This window comes from Bos javanicus, chromosome 22 (assembly GCF_032452875.1).
Source record: "Bos javanicus breed banteng chromosome 22, ARS-OSU_banteng_1.0, whole genome shotgun sequence".
Lineage (NCBI taxonomy): Eukaryota > Metazoa > Chordata > Mammalia > Artiodactyla > Bovidae > Bos > Bos javanicus.
The window spans coordinates 48,202,134-48,219,005 of NC_083889.1; the positions used below are offsets into that span (position 1 = coordinate 48,202,134).

General features: G+C 42.7%; 2 protein-coding genes across 4 annotated transcripts; one reads left to right on the forward strand and one right to left on the reverse strand.

Annotated features, from left to right (window-relative positions):
• Nucleotides 1–2,411: 2,411 nt before the first annotated feature.
• On the reverse strand, nt 2,412–4,331 carry SPCS1 (signal peptidase complex subunit 1). Its single transcript, XM_061396789.1, has 4 exons — nt 3,893–4,331; nt 3,499–3,558; nt 3,334–3,420; nt 2,412–2,899 (listed from the first exon to the last, which is right to left on the reverse strand). The coding sequence occupies exons 1-4, from the start codon at nt 3,926–3,928 to the stop codon at nt 2,774–2,776; spliced, it is 309 nt and encodes a 102-aa protein (XP_061252773.1). The 5' UTR covers nt 3,929–4,331; the 3' UTR covers nt 2,412–2,773.
• GLT8D1 (glycosyltransferase 8 domain containing 1) lies at nt 2,899–16,686 on the forward strand. 3 transcript variants are annotated; one of them, XM_061396784.1, is made up of 10 exons: nt 2,899–2,995; nt 10,133–10,186; nt 10,456–10,554; nt 12,459–12,672; nt 14,286–14,403; nt 14,630–14,714; nt 15,210–15,322; nt 15,631–15,797; nt 15,888–16,000; nt 16,163–16,686. In XM_061396784.1, exons 2-10 carry the CDS (start codon nt 10,171–10,173, stop codon nt 16,351–16,353), a joined length of 1,116 nt encoding a protein of 371 aa, XP_061252768.1. In that variant the 5' UTR covers nt 2,899–2,995; nt 10,133–10,170; the 3' UTR covers nt 16,354–16,686. The 3 variants fall into 3 exon arrangements, with proteins under 3 accessions (XP_061252768.1, XP_061252767.1, XP_061252766.1); XM_061396783.1 differs by lacking the exon at nt 2,899–2,995 and adding an exon at nt 4,522–4,602; XM_061396782.1 differs by lacking the exon at nt 2,899–2,995 and adding an exon at nt 6,838–9,262.
• The last annotated feature ends 186 nt before the right edge of the window (nt 16,687–16,872 follow it).

Below are 16,872 nucleotides of genomic sequence, written 5' to 3' on the forward strand. Positions count from 1 at the left end.
TATGTGCCAGGTACTAGGCCAGTGTTCATGGCCTAATTTCTGAAGCTTCTTAATTTTATTTTGAAGGGTTTGTTGTAACACAACTCTAAAACCATCTGATCCCAGTGCCCAACTGGGTTCAAATTTTTGGCAAACCGTGGGTCTTTCTGAGCTATTTACCATTTCTTGCATATTTTAGAGATCCATAATCTTTCTTGGGAAGTCAACTTTAGTTTTACTGAAGTTTTCTAACTTATTTGTGTAAAGTTATATATATTCCCTCATTTATTTTTAGTCCCATTCTATATATTTTTAAGTCAGTTTTAATGCTTCTGTTGTTTTGTGGTTTTTTTCTTGAGTGCCTAATCATTTTTCAGCTTTAATTTTAAAACACATTTTTAAGACTAAATTTTCCTTTCAGCATGTCTTTGGCCACATTTGAGAGACTTTTGATGTTTTATTTGACATTAGTTTGTAAATAGTCAAGAATTTATGTTTTGACTTTCTCTTGTAAAAGTACTTTTTTAATTTCCATGTATTTCCAAAGCCAAGAAATTTCCTTCTTGCCCCAGCTACATTGCAGTGTTAGTAAATATGACCTGCACAACCTCTATTTCTTGGAATCGTTTTTTCCTGTAGCTCCGTACATGATCCATTATTGGAATGGCCCTACGTGCATTCAGTAAAGGTGAATTCTCTTATGCATCGGCAGAATCACTTCTCCACTAAATAGTGGAAATGTTCTACATCTGCTCTAATATGGTAGCCACTAGTCATATAAAACCTGTTGAGTCTTTGCCATGTGGCTGGCTGAGAAACTCAATTTAAAAAAAAAATTTATTTTTGGATGTGCCATGCTGCATATAGGATCTTAATTCCCAACTAGGGATCAAACCCACTCCCCCTGCATTGGAAATAGTGTTAAGCACTAGATGGCCAGGGAAGTCCTGAGGAACCCAATTTTTAATTAAACTTAAGACACACATGCCTAGTAGCACCATACTGGACAGTACAGCTCTGTATTCATTTAGTAAATATGATGGAGTGCCTATGTGTCATGTACTCTTGTACTAAGCAAAAAGCAGTGAGCCCAAGAAGGTTCCTGGTGCCGTGGAGCTTATGTTCTGGGGTGGATGATTAACAAATATATACTGAGATATATTAAATACCATGAAAATAAATATAGAATGATGGGGTGTACCCAAACTTTTGATAGGACAGTAGGAAATGCTTCTTTATAGTGACATCTGTGTAGGGCTTCCCAGGTGGCGCTAGTCCTAAAGAACCTGCCTGCCAATGCAGGAGATGTGGGTTCGATCCCTGGGTCGGGAAGATCCCCTAGAGGAGGGCATGGCAACCCACTCCAGTATTCTTGCCTGGAGAATTCCATGGAGAGAGGAGCCTGGCAGCCTACAGTCCATAGGGTCACAGAGTCAGATACGACTGAAGTGACTTAGCATTCACGCACTGGGTAGGGACCTGAATGAAAGGAGAGAACAAGTCATGTATACCTAAGGGACGGTGTCCCAGGCATGTGGAACAAGTACAAAAGTCTTCATATTGCCTTGATCTATCAAAATCTGAAAGGTAGAGTGTTGGTCTCCTACCAAGAGTGCAGCTTTGCCAAATCCTGTATATGTAAGTCTTTATTTATTTCACATCTTACTCAATGCATGATTCATTCACTGACATCTTGCAGCTATGAAATGTCCCTCTTTGCCCCATTTAATGCTTTCTGATATTAAATTTCTGACTTTTTCACTATTACCACTCCTTTCTGCTTGCATTTGCCTAATACATCCTTGCTCCTGTTTTCAACCTTTGGGTGTCATTTTGAGAACATGAGGTAACATGATTTTCAACCCTATTGGGAGCTCTTAACTTTGTAATCACATTTTTTATAGATATGCTTGGTCTTATTTCTGCTGTCTTTTACTTTTCTTCCCCCTTTTAAAAACCCTTTCCTGACTTCTGGTGTATTAAGATCTTCACTCCCTTTTTTAAAAACTCAGTTTGGAAGTCCTATATTCTGGTATCAAGAAGAAGAATATGACTTGTAATAACCCTTGCACTCCCATTCCTCACACAAGACTGTTAGAACATTTTTCTCTTCAGCCCTCTGGAAAATTTAAAAGTAATTTATAGCTTCTCAGGTTTTCATTTTGAACTGCCTTAGGTAAAGCATGGATTAAATGTTTTCTGTTTGGCAACAGCCTTATTTTACTGGTATCAAAATATTACTTTACCACAAAATTTACATCAGTAAGTTTTTTCACAAGTACTTGCTGTTGTTAAAAAAACATACATTAGGACCTTGTAGCTTCAGAAGACAGAAATGGTTCTTGCTGACACTTTCAGAACCATGAACTTCTAACTTTGGCTTTTACTCGTAGTCATGTTTGCAGAACAATGAACAAAAGACTCTAAAGACATTGAATTGCACTGAGTTTTAATTGAAAACATTAAAACAGCCTGACTACCCATAATGCATTATAAAACTTGATAGTTAAATTGTACTGTCATTTATGAAGCTTTTACTCATTATTTTGTAGACCTGAAAGAAACTTTGCATACCTCTGTTTTCTGTTCTCCATTTCAGAGGAAGATTGTGAGAAGGTCTAAAATATTTAGAAATCAAAACCCAGAAGAGAAATGAAATATGGAGAAAACAAAATCTATACACAGCTGAGCATGGGTGGTTTTTAGCTTATGTTTTATATATGAAAACAATTTAGCTCATGTCACACAAAACAAAAGCAGGTACAACAGTAAAGCTGAATCATGAAAACCCCGATCAATTATTTTTAGCATGTCTCTTAACTTTTCGTTCCCCTGGTTTCTTGTCTTCTGTGCTTGAGTCTTGAACAGGTAACCACTTGAGGGGGTGCCGGCGATAAATGGGCCATGGAGGAAGTGTCAGCTGGGTCAGAACAGAAAATCAATCAACTATGGCCATTAGAAGCTTGAAAGAGTATTCTGTATTATGCCTGGTTCCCAAATGACTCTTTTGCTACAGGTAAAAACAAGGAAACCCACATTCCTATGAAAACTCTGTGCCATCACCCAGACAAGATACTTTAAGAACAAGCCTCATTGTTTACACATGGCTTTAAGAGCTAAAAGAAAGGTGAGGAGGGAGCAATGTGAAGACCCTAAGGTCTTAAGTTCTAGCTTTGACTTTTAAGATTACTGCTTGGAGCAACTGCCAAAAGAAGTAAGCTTTATGCAACTTAACCTCATCTAATGCTATCTGGCATTGAAACGTTGTGCGGATTCTCAGTACTACATCCAAACAAAATAACCCAATTCAGAAAACCTAACTTGCCACTAACATCCAAGCCATAAATATCTTACCAAACACGAAAAAGCAAATCCAGCCATAACTATATAGACAGTCCACCCGAACTGTTCGGCCAGGTACCCGTAGATAAATCCAACTATCTAAAGGCAAAGAAAGTATATTAAACACAGTCAAGCTGGGGGTGAGGGTGGAAAAGATTATGTAAAATCAATACTTACTGCAGAAAAAAGGATAATTCCCTGAAACATCTGTTCAGCTAGCTTCTGGCCCTTGTAATCCTAGAGGTGAAGAAGGGCAAAGCAGGAGTTGGTTCCACCACCGAAGAGGTACATTACTGCAAGGGCCTCACATTTTTGGCACCAGGGCATTGCCAACATATGGGGCTCCCCCAAGAACCTAAGCAAGGAATGCCATTCTGGATTTCCCGGGGGAACCGAAGCATCCTTACGGAGCCCAGGGAGGGGCACCCTTGGGGGGAAGAGAGAAGGGCACCAGGTAGGTACAACTCGGCACCCGCGCCCTACGGGGTAGGTCTCGGACAAGGGTTGCGGAGCTGCCAGGCTCGCGAGCTGCGTGCAGGGATCACAGGGCCCTGGCGGGCAGCGGCCTCACCATTTGCGTGGGCAGTGAGCTCAGATGCTCCAACATGTCTGGTTCTGAAGGCGGGCGGCAGAGCGAGGGCAGCCGGGACTCAGGGACGCTAGGGCCCGGGGTCAGCTTCTGCTGACGGGTCCAGTTCCGCGGGCCTGCGGAGTCGAGGGTTGCGATGGCCGCGGTCCCGGAAGCGGATGTCTCCCACAGGCCCGGTCGGCCCGAGGCCCCTCCCCGTGCCCTCGCTAGGCGACCTGTGCTTTCGCAGTTGGCCGTCGGCCGGCGCCCTCTCCGCGGGGGCTGAGATGCTGACGGTGGCAGCCGAGTCGAGGCATCACGCGCCCGTGAAGGGCTCGCCGTCAGCGCTGTTGGGTGCTGGGAGCCGCGGTCCCGGTCCCCCAAACTGTCCTCGGCTGGGCGGGCGCTGCTGAACTGCGGCCTGCGCGCGCCCCGTCTCCATGGCGACGGACTTCTTGCGAGGACCCCAGCGGTGGGGCTGCCCGGCGGCGCCTGCTCCGTGCGACGCCCTCGGGGTCCGAGCGGCCGACGGGCGGGGGTCTGTGGGGCTGCGCGGCGGCCGCCAAGCTAGCGGGCGGGCGGCCTTGGTCCGGAGTGCAGGCGACGCGGGCGGTCCGGCGGCTGGCTGAGCCCCGGGGCCTGCGGCAGGGGCGCTGAGCTGGCGGGGCGGGCCGGGGTGCGGGCAGCGGCTCCTCCTCCTCCTCGGACTGCAGGTAAGGGCTGCTGCGGGCAGCGTCCGAGGGGAACGGCTGGCCGGAATCCCAACGCGGGGTCTCGGAGCCTGGGCGGGGAGCCCGCCGAGCGTGTGCTCTGCGGAACACCAGAATTTAGAGGGGGACTACCCCAGAACCCTTCATCCAGAGAAAGGGTATCCTTTCGGGGAGGGGTTCTTTCCGCCCCCTTCGCACCAGTGTGGCCAGCTCCCGCCCGGGGAGCCTCTAGGCTGCCCGGCGGCTGCTCTAGCCCCTTGACAGACTCAGACCGCCGAGGATTCACACAGCCTCTCTCTCTCTGCGGGTGTCTCTCTCAAAAGCTGAGGCCCTTCTCCGTTACTCTGAGGAAGGTGGAAGACCCACGTTGCAGAGAGAAACTGTTGTGGGAAACCTGGGCCGGAGGGGGTCCCTACTGGTTCGTTGGCCTCTATGCTGTGTTGCGCGTCAGAGTCACTCACAGACGCTGGGATTCTGGGCACTCCAGGGGCAGGTTGATGTGTGTGGTTGCTGCCCTCATGTCCATCGAGTCAGTGATGCCATCCAGCCATCTCATCCTCTGTCGTCCCCTTCTCCTCTTGCCCCCAATCCCTCCCAGCATCAGAGTCTTTTCCAATGAGTCAACTCTTCACATGAGGTGGCCAAAGTACTGGAGTTTCAGCTTTAGCATCATTCCTTCCAAAGAAATCCCAGGGCTGATCTCCTTCAGAATGGACTGGTTGGATCTCCCTGCAGTCCAAGGGACTCTCAAGAGTCTTCTCCAACACCACAGTTCAAAAGCATCAATTCTTCGGCGCTCAGCCTTCTTCACAGTCCAACTCTCACATCCATATATGACCACAGGAAAATCCATAGCCTTGACTAGACGAACCTTTGTTGGCAAAGTAATGTCTCTGCTTTTGAATATGCCATCTAGGTTGGTCATAACTTTCCTTCCAAGGAGTAAGCGTCTTCTAATTTCATGGCTGCAGTCACCATCTGCAGTGATTTTGGAGCCCAGAAAAATAAGGTCTGACACTGTTTCCACTGTTTCCCCATCTATTTCCCATGAAGTGATGGGACCGGATGCCATGATCTTCGTTTTCTGAATGTTGAGTTTTAAGCCAAGTTTTTCACTCTCCACTTTCACTTTCATCAAGAGGCTCTTTAGTTCCTCTTCACTTCCTGCCATAAGGGTGGTGTCATCTGCATATCTGAGGTTATTGATATTTCTCCTGGCAGTCTTGATTCCAGCTTGTGTTTCTTCCAGCCCAGGGTTTCTCATGATGTACTCTGCATATAAGTTAAATAAGCAGGGTGACAATATACAGCCTTGATGAACTCCTTTTCCTATTTGGAACCAGTCTGTTGTTGCATGTCCAGTTCTAACTGTTGCTTCCTGACCTGCATACAATTTCTCAAGAGGCAGATCAGGTGGTCTGGTATTCCCATCTCTTGAAGAATTGTCCACAGTTTATTGTGATCCACCCAGTCAAAGGCTTTGGCATAGTCAATAAAGCAGAAATAGATGTTTTTCTGGAACTCTCTTGCTTTTTCGATGATCCAGCAGATGGTGGCAATTTGATTTGGTTCCTCTGCCTTTTCTAAAACCAGTTTGAACATCAGGAAGTTCACGGTTCACGTATTGCTGAAGCCTGGCTTGGAGAATTTTGAGCATTACTTTACTAGCGTGTGAGATGAATGCAATTGTGCGGTAGTTTGAGCATTCTTTGGCATTGCCTTTCTTTGGGATTGAAATGAAAACTGACCTTTTCCAGTCCTGTGGCCACTGCTGAGTTTTCCAAATTTGCTGGTATATTGAGTGCAGCACTTTTACAGCATTATCTTTCAGGATTTGGAATAGCTCAACTGGAATTCCATCACCTCCACTAGCTTTGTTCGTAGTGATGCTTTCTAAGGCCCACTTGACTTCACATTCCAGGATGTCTGGCTCTAGGTCAGTGATCACACCATCTTAAATTGAAGAAAGTAGGGAAAACCACTAGACCATTCAGGTATTACCTAAATCATATCCCTTATGATTATACAGTGGAAGTGAGAAATAGATCTAAGGGCCTAGATCTGATAGATAGAGTGCCTGATGAATTATGGAATGAGGTTCGTGACATTGTACAGGAGACAGGGATCAAGACCATTCCCATGGAAAAGAAATGCAAAAAAGCAAAATGGCTGTCTGGGGAGGCCTTACAAATAGGTGTGAAAAGAAGAGAAGCGAAAAGCAAAGGAGAAAAGGAAAGATATAAGCATCTGAATTCAGAGTTCCAAAGAATAGCAAGAAGAGATAAGAAAGCCTTCTTCAGCGATCAATGCAAAGAAGTAGAGGAAAACAACAGAATGGGAAAGACTAGGGATCTCTTCAAGAAAATCAGAGATACCAAAGGAACATTTCATGCAAAGATGGGCTCGATAAAGGACAGAAACGGTATGGACCTAACAGAAGCAGAAGATAGATATTAAGAAGAGATGGCAAGAATACACAGAAGAACTGTATAAAAAAGATCTTCACGACCCGGATAATCACGATGGTGCCCTCATTCATTAAGCCGCAAATACACCCCGCAGCTTTTGTGTGTGTGTATGTGTGTGTGTGTGTGGGCAAGATTCGGCCCTGACCAACAACAGGCCCTTGCCTGCCTGGAGCCCAGAATGTGTCAAGGGCGACAGCCACGTAACCCCAGAAGTATAAACCGGATTACTCTGGGGTAGCGAAGCCCTGGATATATGAGAGCTCAGGGGAAATGTGACAATGCGGGATTTGAGGGAGGCTCCCTTAACTGCTGAAAGCCAAGTAGTAGCTAGCCAGATGAAGAGGTAGAGAAAGTGGATGTACACCCTTCGTACCTTTTCCACCTTTCAATCTGGTGGAGACTAAGCCCTTTCCCTCGTATGTAGCCATAGACATATCACTCTGTTTATCCTTCTTTAAACGCACTTTACAGGGTAGCAGTTGCTGTAGATACTTTATGGTATTTGATCTATAAAGATAGTTACGGGAAAAGGAGACTGCTTTTGTCAGATTTGATTTCAGAGAGATCCCCCATTGGAATTTGTTTCCATGATTATGTTTAAAGATGATGTTCCCTTTCAGGGCTGAGAACCAGCCTTGCTCCTAGATTAACAAGATCGTTCAACAAGTATCACATATCTACTGTCCTTTGCCAGACATGGTTTTAGATGGCAAGGATACACCAGTATACACTTTCCCTGGAGTCACTGTTCCCAAAGATCAGGGAAGACAGAATGAAGAAACAAATCAAATAAAGGAGATAATGTCATAATTGAAGAGGGGGTGGTAAGCTTTATTGATGGTCTCTGAGGGGATGGGTAAGAGGACCAAAAGGTGACCTTGGTCTTCTGTAGTCTCAGCAAAGCCAGTTTGAATGGAAAAAGTAGAGCAGAAGTCTGGTTAGAGGAGGCTAAAGAGAGGACAGGAGGAAAGAAACTGGAGCTGGAGACTTTCAGTCCTTTCAAGCTTTTTGTGTGAGAGGAAGCAGAGAAATGGGTCTGTGGGTCTACTGGGATTTGAGAAGTGGTGTCTTTTTTATTTTTTAATTAACTGGAAGATACCAGAGCATGATAATATGCTGCTGAGACTGTGTTCCAGCAGAGAGGGAAAGAGTTTGCTGTTGCTGCACCAAAGAGATAGGTTGCAGAGCGTGAGTGGAATGGCCTTCCGTGGGAGTGTATAGCAATAGGAGGGAAAGCAGAAGAGACCACTGAGAATGTGGGTACTAGTGCATGTAGCCAGCAAGTTGAAAAACATAGTGTTCTTTCCCCCTAAGGTTTCTTCACCCATATTTCTGGGAACGGCTGCCGTGTGTGTGTGTGTGTGTGTGTGTGTGTGTGTGTGTGTGTGTGTGTGTGTTGAGTGATTTGGGAATGTGAAGGCCTTATCATTTCCAAACAAAATATTAATTTCATAGTGGACAAGTGAATATCACTCATCAAGTTTTACACAGTTGTGTACTCTAGCAGAAATATAGTCAGTGTTTTTGCACATCCTGCATGTACATGCAGTTTGGCTTTGAGAATTCTTTCTACCCAGATCAGTGAATTCCATTACCAGGTATTGCACCAGGAAAGGAATTATGGATCAGACACAGTCCATAATAATTGGTATTTTGCGTGTAGATAAGCATGGAAGAGTTTTTGGAGCAGATGGTTTCTGCCATGCAAATCTACTTAAGTGCATCAAATACCTGCTAGGATTGTGTTTTTCTTCTGTCTGGTCAGTTGCAATAGCACAAATACTCGTGCCTCTTGATCAGGATACTCCCTGTAAGTAATTGTTGCTGGACGTTGTTGAGCTAAACCATTGTCCTTTATACTGTTCATTAAATGAGATTCATTAAAGTGAGATTGTTTTCTTCAGTCTTGGAAATTGGCTCCAAGCAGGCAGACAATAGAACTGTCTGAGGAGCCCCCAGTCTGCCACCTTCTATAGGTCAGGCTCAGTCCTCAAGAGGAAGTAGAGACACATAGCTCAGGGTATATAATGATATATATTCTTTAGAGAGGAAAGCTGTTGATATAATATACTTTACATGTACTGCTTTAGAAAGAAGAGTGAGAGAGAAGGAATGTGTATTTTTGAAATTTTAATTGGACGATAATTACAATATGGTGATGGTTTTTGCCATACATCAACATGAATCAGCCACAGGTACATGTCCCCCCGGATCCTGAACCCCTCTCCCACCTCCCTCCCTATCCTATCCCTCTGGGTTGTCCCAGAGCACTGGCTTTGGGTGCCCTGCTTCATGCATTGAACTTGCACTGGTCACCTGTTTTACATATGGTAATGTACATGTTTCAATGCTATTCTCTCAAATCATCCCACCCTCACCGTGTGTGTACTTTGGGAGTCTGAATTATTTTCTCCAAATTTGTAATCTGGCCTGTGATTCCCAATTTTTTTAAATAGCCCTTCAATATATTTTTCTTCTTTTCAAAGGCCTTTAGAAATGAGTTCATAGAATACAATTTGAAACAGGTGGTATTTTGTACCAATGAGGTTGACCTCAGTTTACTTGATCATAGACAACTAAGGTAAGTCGCTTCAGTCGTGTCCGACTCCGTGCGACCCCATAGACGGCAGCCCACCAGGCTCCCCCGTCCCTGAGATTCTCCAGGCAAGAGTACTGGAGTGGGGTGCCATTGCCTTCTCCGATATACAACTCAGTCCCTGTCTAATTAGGAATTCTAAGTAGAAATTCATTCAGAAAACGTTTCCATAGTGGTTAGACCCCTAGACCCCTAAATTCTACCAGGTATCCCTCCTGGTAGAATTTCTTTTGTTTTCGTCTAGTGGCATATGGTACACAAGGCTGTAAGTTATTGGAAATATTTTATTATTTTGACCGCCATAAAAAATTCAGATCTCAAGTTGGGTTCTTGGAAACTGTTAATTGAAAACAAGTTTCTGGCAGAATATACCATATATTCACTTGTTTCTGTCTGAATAAAAGCGTAGGCGTTTTGATGGCCACTGTAATGTACCTACTGACTTTGGGGGCTTGTTTTTGTTTTGTAGGGTTAAAAACTAATATTTATATAAGACAGAAGAGAAAGATGTCATTTCGTAAAGGTACGTTCTTTCTACAGCTGTTATTTTGTTGTTGTTGCTGAGTCACATCCCACCAGGCTCCTCTGTCCATGGGATTTTCCAGCCAGGAATATTGGATTGGGTTGCCATTTCCTTATCCAGGGGATCTTCCTGACCCAGGGGTCGAACCCGGGTGTGTGGCATTGGCAGGCAGATTCTTTTCTGCTAAGCCACAGAGGAAGCCGTGTCTTATCTTTTACTGGGTCGAAAGGTGAAGAGATGTAATGTGGGCTTTCTCCTCTGTGTTTCAGTAAATATCGTCATCCTGGTCCTGGCTGTTGCTCTCTTCTTACTGGTTTTGCATCATAACTTCCTTGGTCTGAGCAGTTTGCTGAGGAATGAGGTTTCAGGTATGGGAACCCTGACTAAAGCCTTGCTGCCTGTTAAGGACCTGGAATTCCCTGTGTCCCACATTCTAAGTTACATCACTAGATTTAAAGAAAAGGCTTTCTGCTTGGCCCTACAGAAGCTACTAACGACTCTGAGAAAGGCAGGTTGCGCTCATTGTGCTCTAGCAGCCTGTCCCCTTCTCCCTGCTGGGCAGTTGTTTGCTAAGCATTTGATCTCACCAAAGATTCCTTTTTACCAAATTAGAATCCTTAGAGAAAGGAGCCACTATACGCTGTTATCTGCAGACATTTCAGTTGGGCAGGGCTTCAGAAGGTGACAGGTTAATGTTGCTGGTGTTTGATGCCTACTTTGTTCACAATTAGATTGTCAGTCTGGTCACCTGTTACTTTCCTTTAATATGTGGAACCATATCAGCAGGATTCTAGTAGTAAAACAAAACCATAAAACCTCTTCAGCTGATTTAAAATATCATTGTTGTATAACTCTGCTGCCAGTTATTTTAGATTGGTTGTTCATATTGCCCTGCCTTGGTATTGAGAAATGTTTGAGGCTTCAGAAGCTTTGTCAAAAATAATTTTTGAATTGTTACCCACCATCCTTGACCAGAGCATGAAAAGACCAATAGCTTTCCCTTAACTTTCACTGAATGCTCTGATAGCATGTTTTATAATAGTGTATATATATGTATGTGTGTGTGTATGTATTTACAGAAAGTAATGCATGCTCCTAATAGTAGGAGCATTTATTTTTTTATTTTTTATTTTTTTTTTAGTAGGAGCATTTATAAACCGCATTCGAGTTCCATGAGGGCAGTTGTGGCTGGTACATAGGAGGTGCTTAATAAATATTCATTGAATAAATTATTTCACTGCCTAGAGATAACTATGAATATTAAAATTTCCCCTATCGTCCAGTTTTTTTCCTGTGTACTTTTTCCATATAGTTGAGATTATACTATATATTAATATAAATTACACATGACATGATTTTTCACCTAATTATATCCTAAGTAAGTCACCAAGACAAAACTCTTCAAATGTAAATTTAATGCCACATAGTTTACTTTTTGCTATAGGAAAGTCATTTGGTACAACGACTTTGAGATTCTTTTTGATGGCAACCCCACAATATGAATGTGTTACAGCACCCACATGCATGTATGTATTGTCTATCTGCCCTTCACAGTGGTAAAGATTTAACTGTTTTATTCATGGCTGTAACCCCAGTGCCTAGATACTACCTGGCACATAGTAAGTGCTCAGTGTTCAGTGCATGATGAATGAGTCGATGAATGGACATACTATGAAAGGCAAGAAGGAAGGTTTGCAAAACAATACTTGGAGTTGCTGTGTGTGATGCATTCTGATATTCTCTAAGTCGCTGTTCTGTTCCAATTCAGAAACTTGTTTTCCTGCTCACATTCTAATTGTGACCCACTAAATTACTTTCATGCATACTTCTCGGACACGATTCATGGTTTGAAAAAAAACTGTTTTTTAGTCTATTTCTAGGTTTTCATAGTTGTAAATAAAATTATGACTTTTGGTTCCCTCTCAGGTTTTGTTCTTAAGAGACACAAGGGAATTACTGGGTCAGAGGCCACGTACCTGTTTAAGGCTCTTGATACAAATTGCCAAAATACAGTCTAAAAAGATCCTGTTATATTCCTACCAGTAGTGTATCATAATTCCATCTGCTGCCTGTTTTTTGTTTTAAATGCTTTTCCAAGGCCTGGTGACATACAGGAAAACACAGAGTTTCTGGCCTGTGTGGCTCACATGTAATGAGACAGACTGAGGTGTAAGTAGCATAACCCTCAGCTAACCTCTTTTCACGTGTTGGGATCTGTATGAAAAGCTCTGGAGATTTATCGTAGTACCTTCCTTGTGTGCGTTCTTTGCAGATTCAGGAATTGTGGGGCTTCAGCCAGTGGACTTTATCCCAAATGCTCCCCAACGTGTGGTAGACGGGAGAGAAGAGGAGATTCCTGTGGTCATTGCTGCATCTGAAGATAGGCTCGGAGGGGCCATTGCAGCCATAAACAGCATTCAGCACAATACTCGCTCCAACGTGATTTTCTACATTGTTACACTCAATGGCACAGCAGACCATCTCCGGTGAGCTCTGCCTGCCTTGATGGCTCTGCTTCTAGGGGATACTCTAAGAGCAGGCCAGCTGCCAATCGAGTAGTTTTTTTTCAGTGTTTACAATCATTTTTCCTGTGTAATTATTATACCACATATAAACTGCACATTTTTTCCAAATGATTGTACCATAAGTACATCTCCATGATAGCAGAAACATGTAAGCAACTTGTGCCAAGATGTGAATCAACTGTGTTTACTATGCACGTTGTTAAACTCAAGCATTTTTTTTTTTGGTAATTAACTTCCTCAATGAAGGAAGCACTATGTTGACTTACATTTTACAAGTTTCTTATTTCTAGAACATGCTCTTGAGTAGTTCTGGTCTAGAGTTGGAAGGGACGGGAGAGCAACAGCAAGGTAGAATGGTGAAGTGAGTATAGACCTAACCCCTGGGAACCTGTTTCCTCATCTGTAAGTATGGGGTGTAAATATCCAACCTAGAGAATTGTTGTGGAGAAGGCAATGGCAACCCACTCCAGTACTCTTGCCTGGAAAATCCCATGGACGGAGGAGCCTGGTAGGCTGCAGTCCTTGGGGTCGCGAAGAGTCGGACATGACTGAGCGACTTCACTTTCACTTTTCACTTTCATGCATTGGAGAAGGAAATGGCAGCCCACTCCATTGTTCTTGCCTGGAGAATCCCAGGGATGGCGGAGCCTAGTGGGCTGCTGTCTATAGGGTTGCACAGAGTCGGACACGACTGAAGTGACTTAGCAGTAGCAGAGGATTGTTGTATCAAGTAAATGAAAAAAAAATATACGAACTACCTACCACATAATAATCGCTCAGTAAATGATCCTTAGTATTATGATTTATAGAAAACCACTCTGATGGACAGTCTTAAATGTGTTTTGAAGATGCTTTGACTTAAGATTTACAAAGTTTATTCCAAAGTTTTGTCTAATAGGTTAATAGTGGTCAGAGTTCTGTGCCATTCTTCATGGTTCATGTTTTTTGTGAAAATTGTTATGAATAATTTTTCCATTTTTAAAAACTTAAGAAACCATCTAAAATAGAAACAAATATTGCATTAAAATAAAAATATCCACAAAATGCTGATCTGAAATGGCCCTAGGAAAAATGTGCTGGACATCTTTAGGGAACACTGACTTCTCACAGGCAGCACCTTAGACTCAGGTAGAATTACTGTCGTCACACTCAGTGAGTGTATAGGTTAACAGACTGATTCACCCCCTATGTTGATAACTAGCTTTCACTACCATCATACCTTGACTTATTTTCTTCACTCATGTTATTTGGAGGGACAGAAGTTGAACGATCCATGTGGCGATGGGATCATCTCAATTCCATAGTGAATTTTGTACAGCAGTTTTAGTGTCAGAAGAGTGATCAAAGTATGAGCCTTTGGGAGCTCTGTTACCATAGAATCTTGGTTCAGGAAGGGACTTTAGTGGGAAAACTCACAGATGAGGATACCAGAACTCAAGAGGTGAAGGGAATTGAGGACACCTGTTTGGTCCTCAGGATTTCTCTTGCATTAGGGTCTTGGAAAGCAGAGAGACATGGCTATGATTTGGGACATTATTACTTTAAACTGATATTTGGTGGTTTATTTTCATCAGGTCCTGGCTCAGTAGCAGTAACCTGAAACGTATCAGGTACAAAATTGTGAATTTTGACACTAAACTTTTGGAAGGGAAAGTAAAGGAGGATCCTGACCAGGGGGAATCCATAAAACCAGTGAGTTCCATGCATCCTTGTTTGTACTTGGTAGTACTAGGAAATGGCTGGAATACCTGCATAACTGGGCACAGTGCACAGATTATACTTCCCTGGGGACCAAGTCTGGAAGTTCTGAGACCTTTGGCTGTCTTCTCTTGCATGGATGCTGAGAGCATCCTGGGAATTTCTAGTAAACAAAAGCACGACCACTTACAAATCCTGTTTCAATGCTTTCCTTTTCCAGTTAACCTTTGCAAGGTTCTACTTGCCAATTCTGGTTCCCAGAGCAAAGAAGGCCATATACATGGATGATGATGTGATCGTGCAAGGTACTGAAGAATGTCACATCATTGCTGCTTTCTGTCCACTGTGGGCTGTAGTGTTTGTCTTATGGTTATCCTGTAAAAGGTCATCTTTCACTTGAAAATATGTGGATTATTTTCAAATATCTTTTGATATTGATTTCTAACATAATTCCACAGTGATAACAGACTGTTTGATTTTAATACCTTTAGACCATGAAATTTTTGCACCTTGTTTTATATCCCTGGATATGTTCATGTCTCCTACTTTACAGTCTATGGGAACTTGAATAGAATTTGTATCCTACTGTTGTGTGAAAATTATATACAAATCTTAATTGCGTTGAATTGGTTCACACTATTTCTCAGGTCTATTCTATCCTGCTTCTCTGTATATTTATTCTATTAATTTCTAAAAGTTTGATATTGAAACTCCAACTAAAAACCTTAATTTACCTACTTAAAGTAGGAGGAATTGGAATCTTGGGACAACTTGCAGCCTGAATCTTAACTTTCTTTCAGGTGATATTCTTGCCCTGTACAATACACCACTGAAGCCAGGACACGCAGCTGCATTTTCAGAAGACTGTGATTCAACCTCTGCTAAAGTTGTCATCCGTGGAGCAGGGAACCAGGTAAATTATTTATTAGACCTCGTGAATTTACTGTACTCCCCTTTTAGCTACATTTTATTCACTGGTTATTTCATTCTAAAACTCAAGGCTACTTTCCTAGATTGGTTTATGGATTTGAAAACCTAATTCTCCTTGAATATCCGGCTTTATAATTAGGTCCTATTGTCTAACTTGCGATCCCAGCTCTCACTTCTAATTGCTTTATGTAGAGCCCTTTGCTAATTATCTGAGAAATCGTAAGTAAGGACAATGATTATCAAATTAGTTTGAAGCAGTAAATATATTATATATCCCAATTGTGTTTTTAGTACAATTACATTGGATATCTTGACTATAAGAAGGAGAGAATTCGTGAACTTTCCATGAAAGCCAGCACCTGCTCATTTAATCCTGGAGTTTTTGTTGCAAACTTGACAGAATGGAGAAGACAGAATATAACTAACCAGCTGGAAAAATGGATGAAACTTAATGTAGAGTAAGTTATGTAACTGGCCTAGCTCTGAAAACTCTTGTATCTCAACCCTGACAGTCTTGACTAACAGGAATTGTTCTCTCGCCCACCCAGAGAGGGGCTGTATAGCAGAACACTGGCTGGCAGCATCACAACGCCACCCCTACTGATCGTGTTTTATCAGCAGCACTCCACCATCGACCCTATGTGGAACGTTCGCCACCTTGGTAAGTAGGTAATTAACCAAGAGCCTAAGCAGTCAAGTGTCTACTAAGGACCACCCTCAGGAATGGACTATATTGTTTCCCTTAAGTTACCTGCAGTCTTGTGTTACCTGCAGTCTTGTGTCTGATTAGTACAATGATTTGGCTTTTTTCTCTAAATGTAAGGTTCCAGTGCTGGAAAACGATATTCACCCCAATTTGTAAAGGCTGCCAAGTTACTCCACTGGAATGGGCACTTTAAGCCATGGGGAAGAACTGCTTCATATACTGATGTCTGGGAAAAATGGTATATTCCAGACCCAACAGGCAAATTCAGCCTAATCCGAAGACATGTGGAGATCTCAAATACAAAGTAAACTACAAATTGTGCTATAAGTATTTCTCAGGAAATCCTGGAAGACAGTGTGTGTGGGAAGTAACACTAGCTAGGCTTCAGTGCCTGTCTTCAGCAACCCATGGAAAAAGGGACATTTCAGCTGGGTAAAGGACAGACTGTCCCATTTGGCAGCCAGCTTCCCAGACAGACTATAAATATGCCTCCATCTGCCTTATCAAGCGTTCGCTTACTGATGGTGCTGACTGACCAGAGGTGAATGGACTTAAGATATGGTTGCTACAGCCAATTCATCACTGCTACTTGGTTTTAATTTTGTGACCTGTGTAAATAAAGTGAAAACTACATTTTTCAATAGGTATCTGCTTTAACTTTACTTCTATCTGCTCACTATTTAAGAGATGTATTTTTACAGAATTTAGACACTTTCTAAGTTGCATAATTTTTTTTAAATGAATATATTGTTATATACATACCTACAAAATTTACATAGCTCATGTCATAACCACTAACTAACTGGTACATCACATGCAGAACAGCT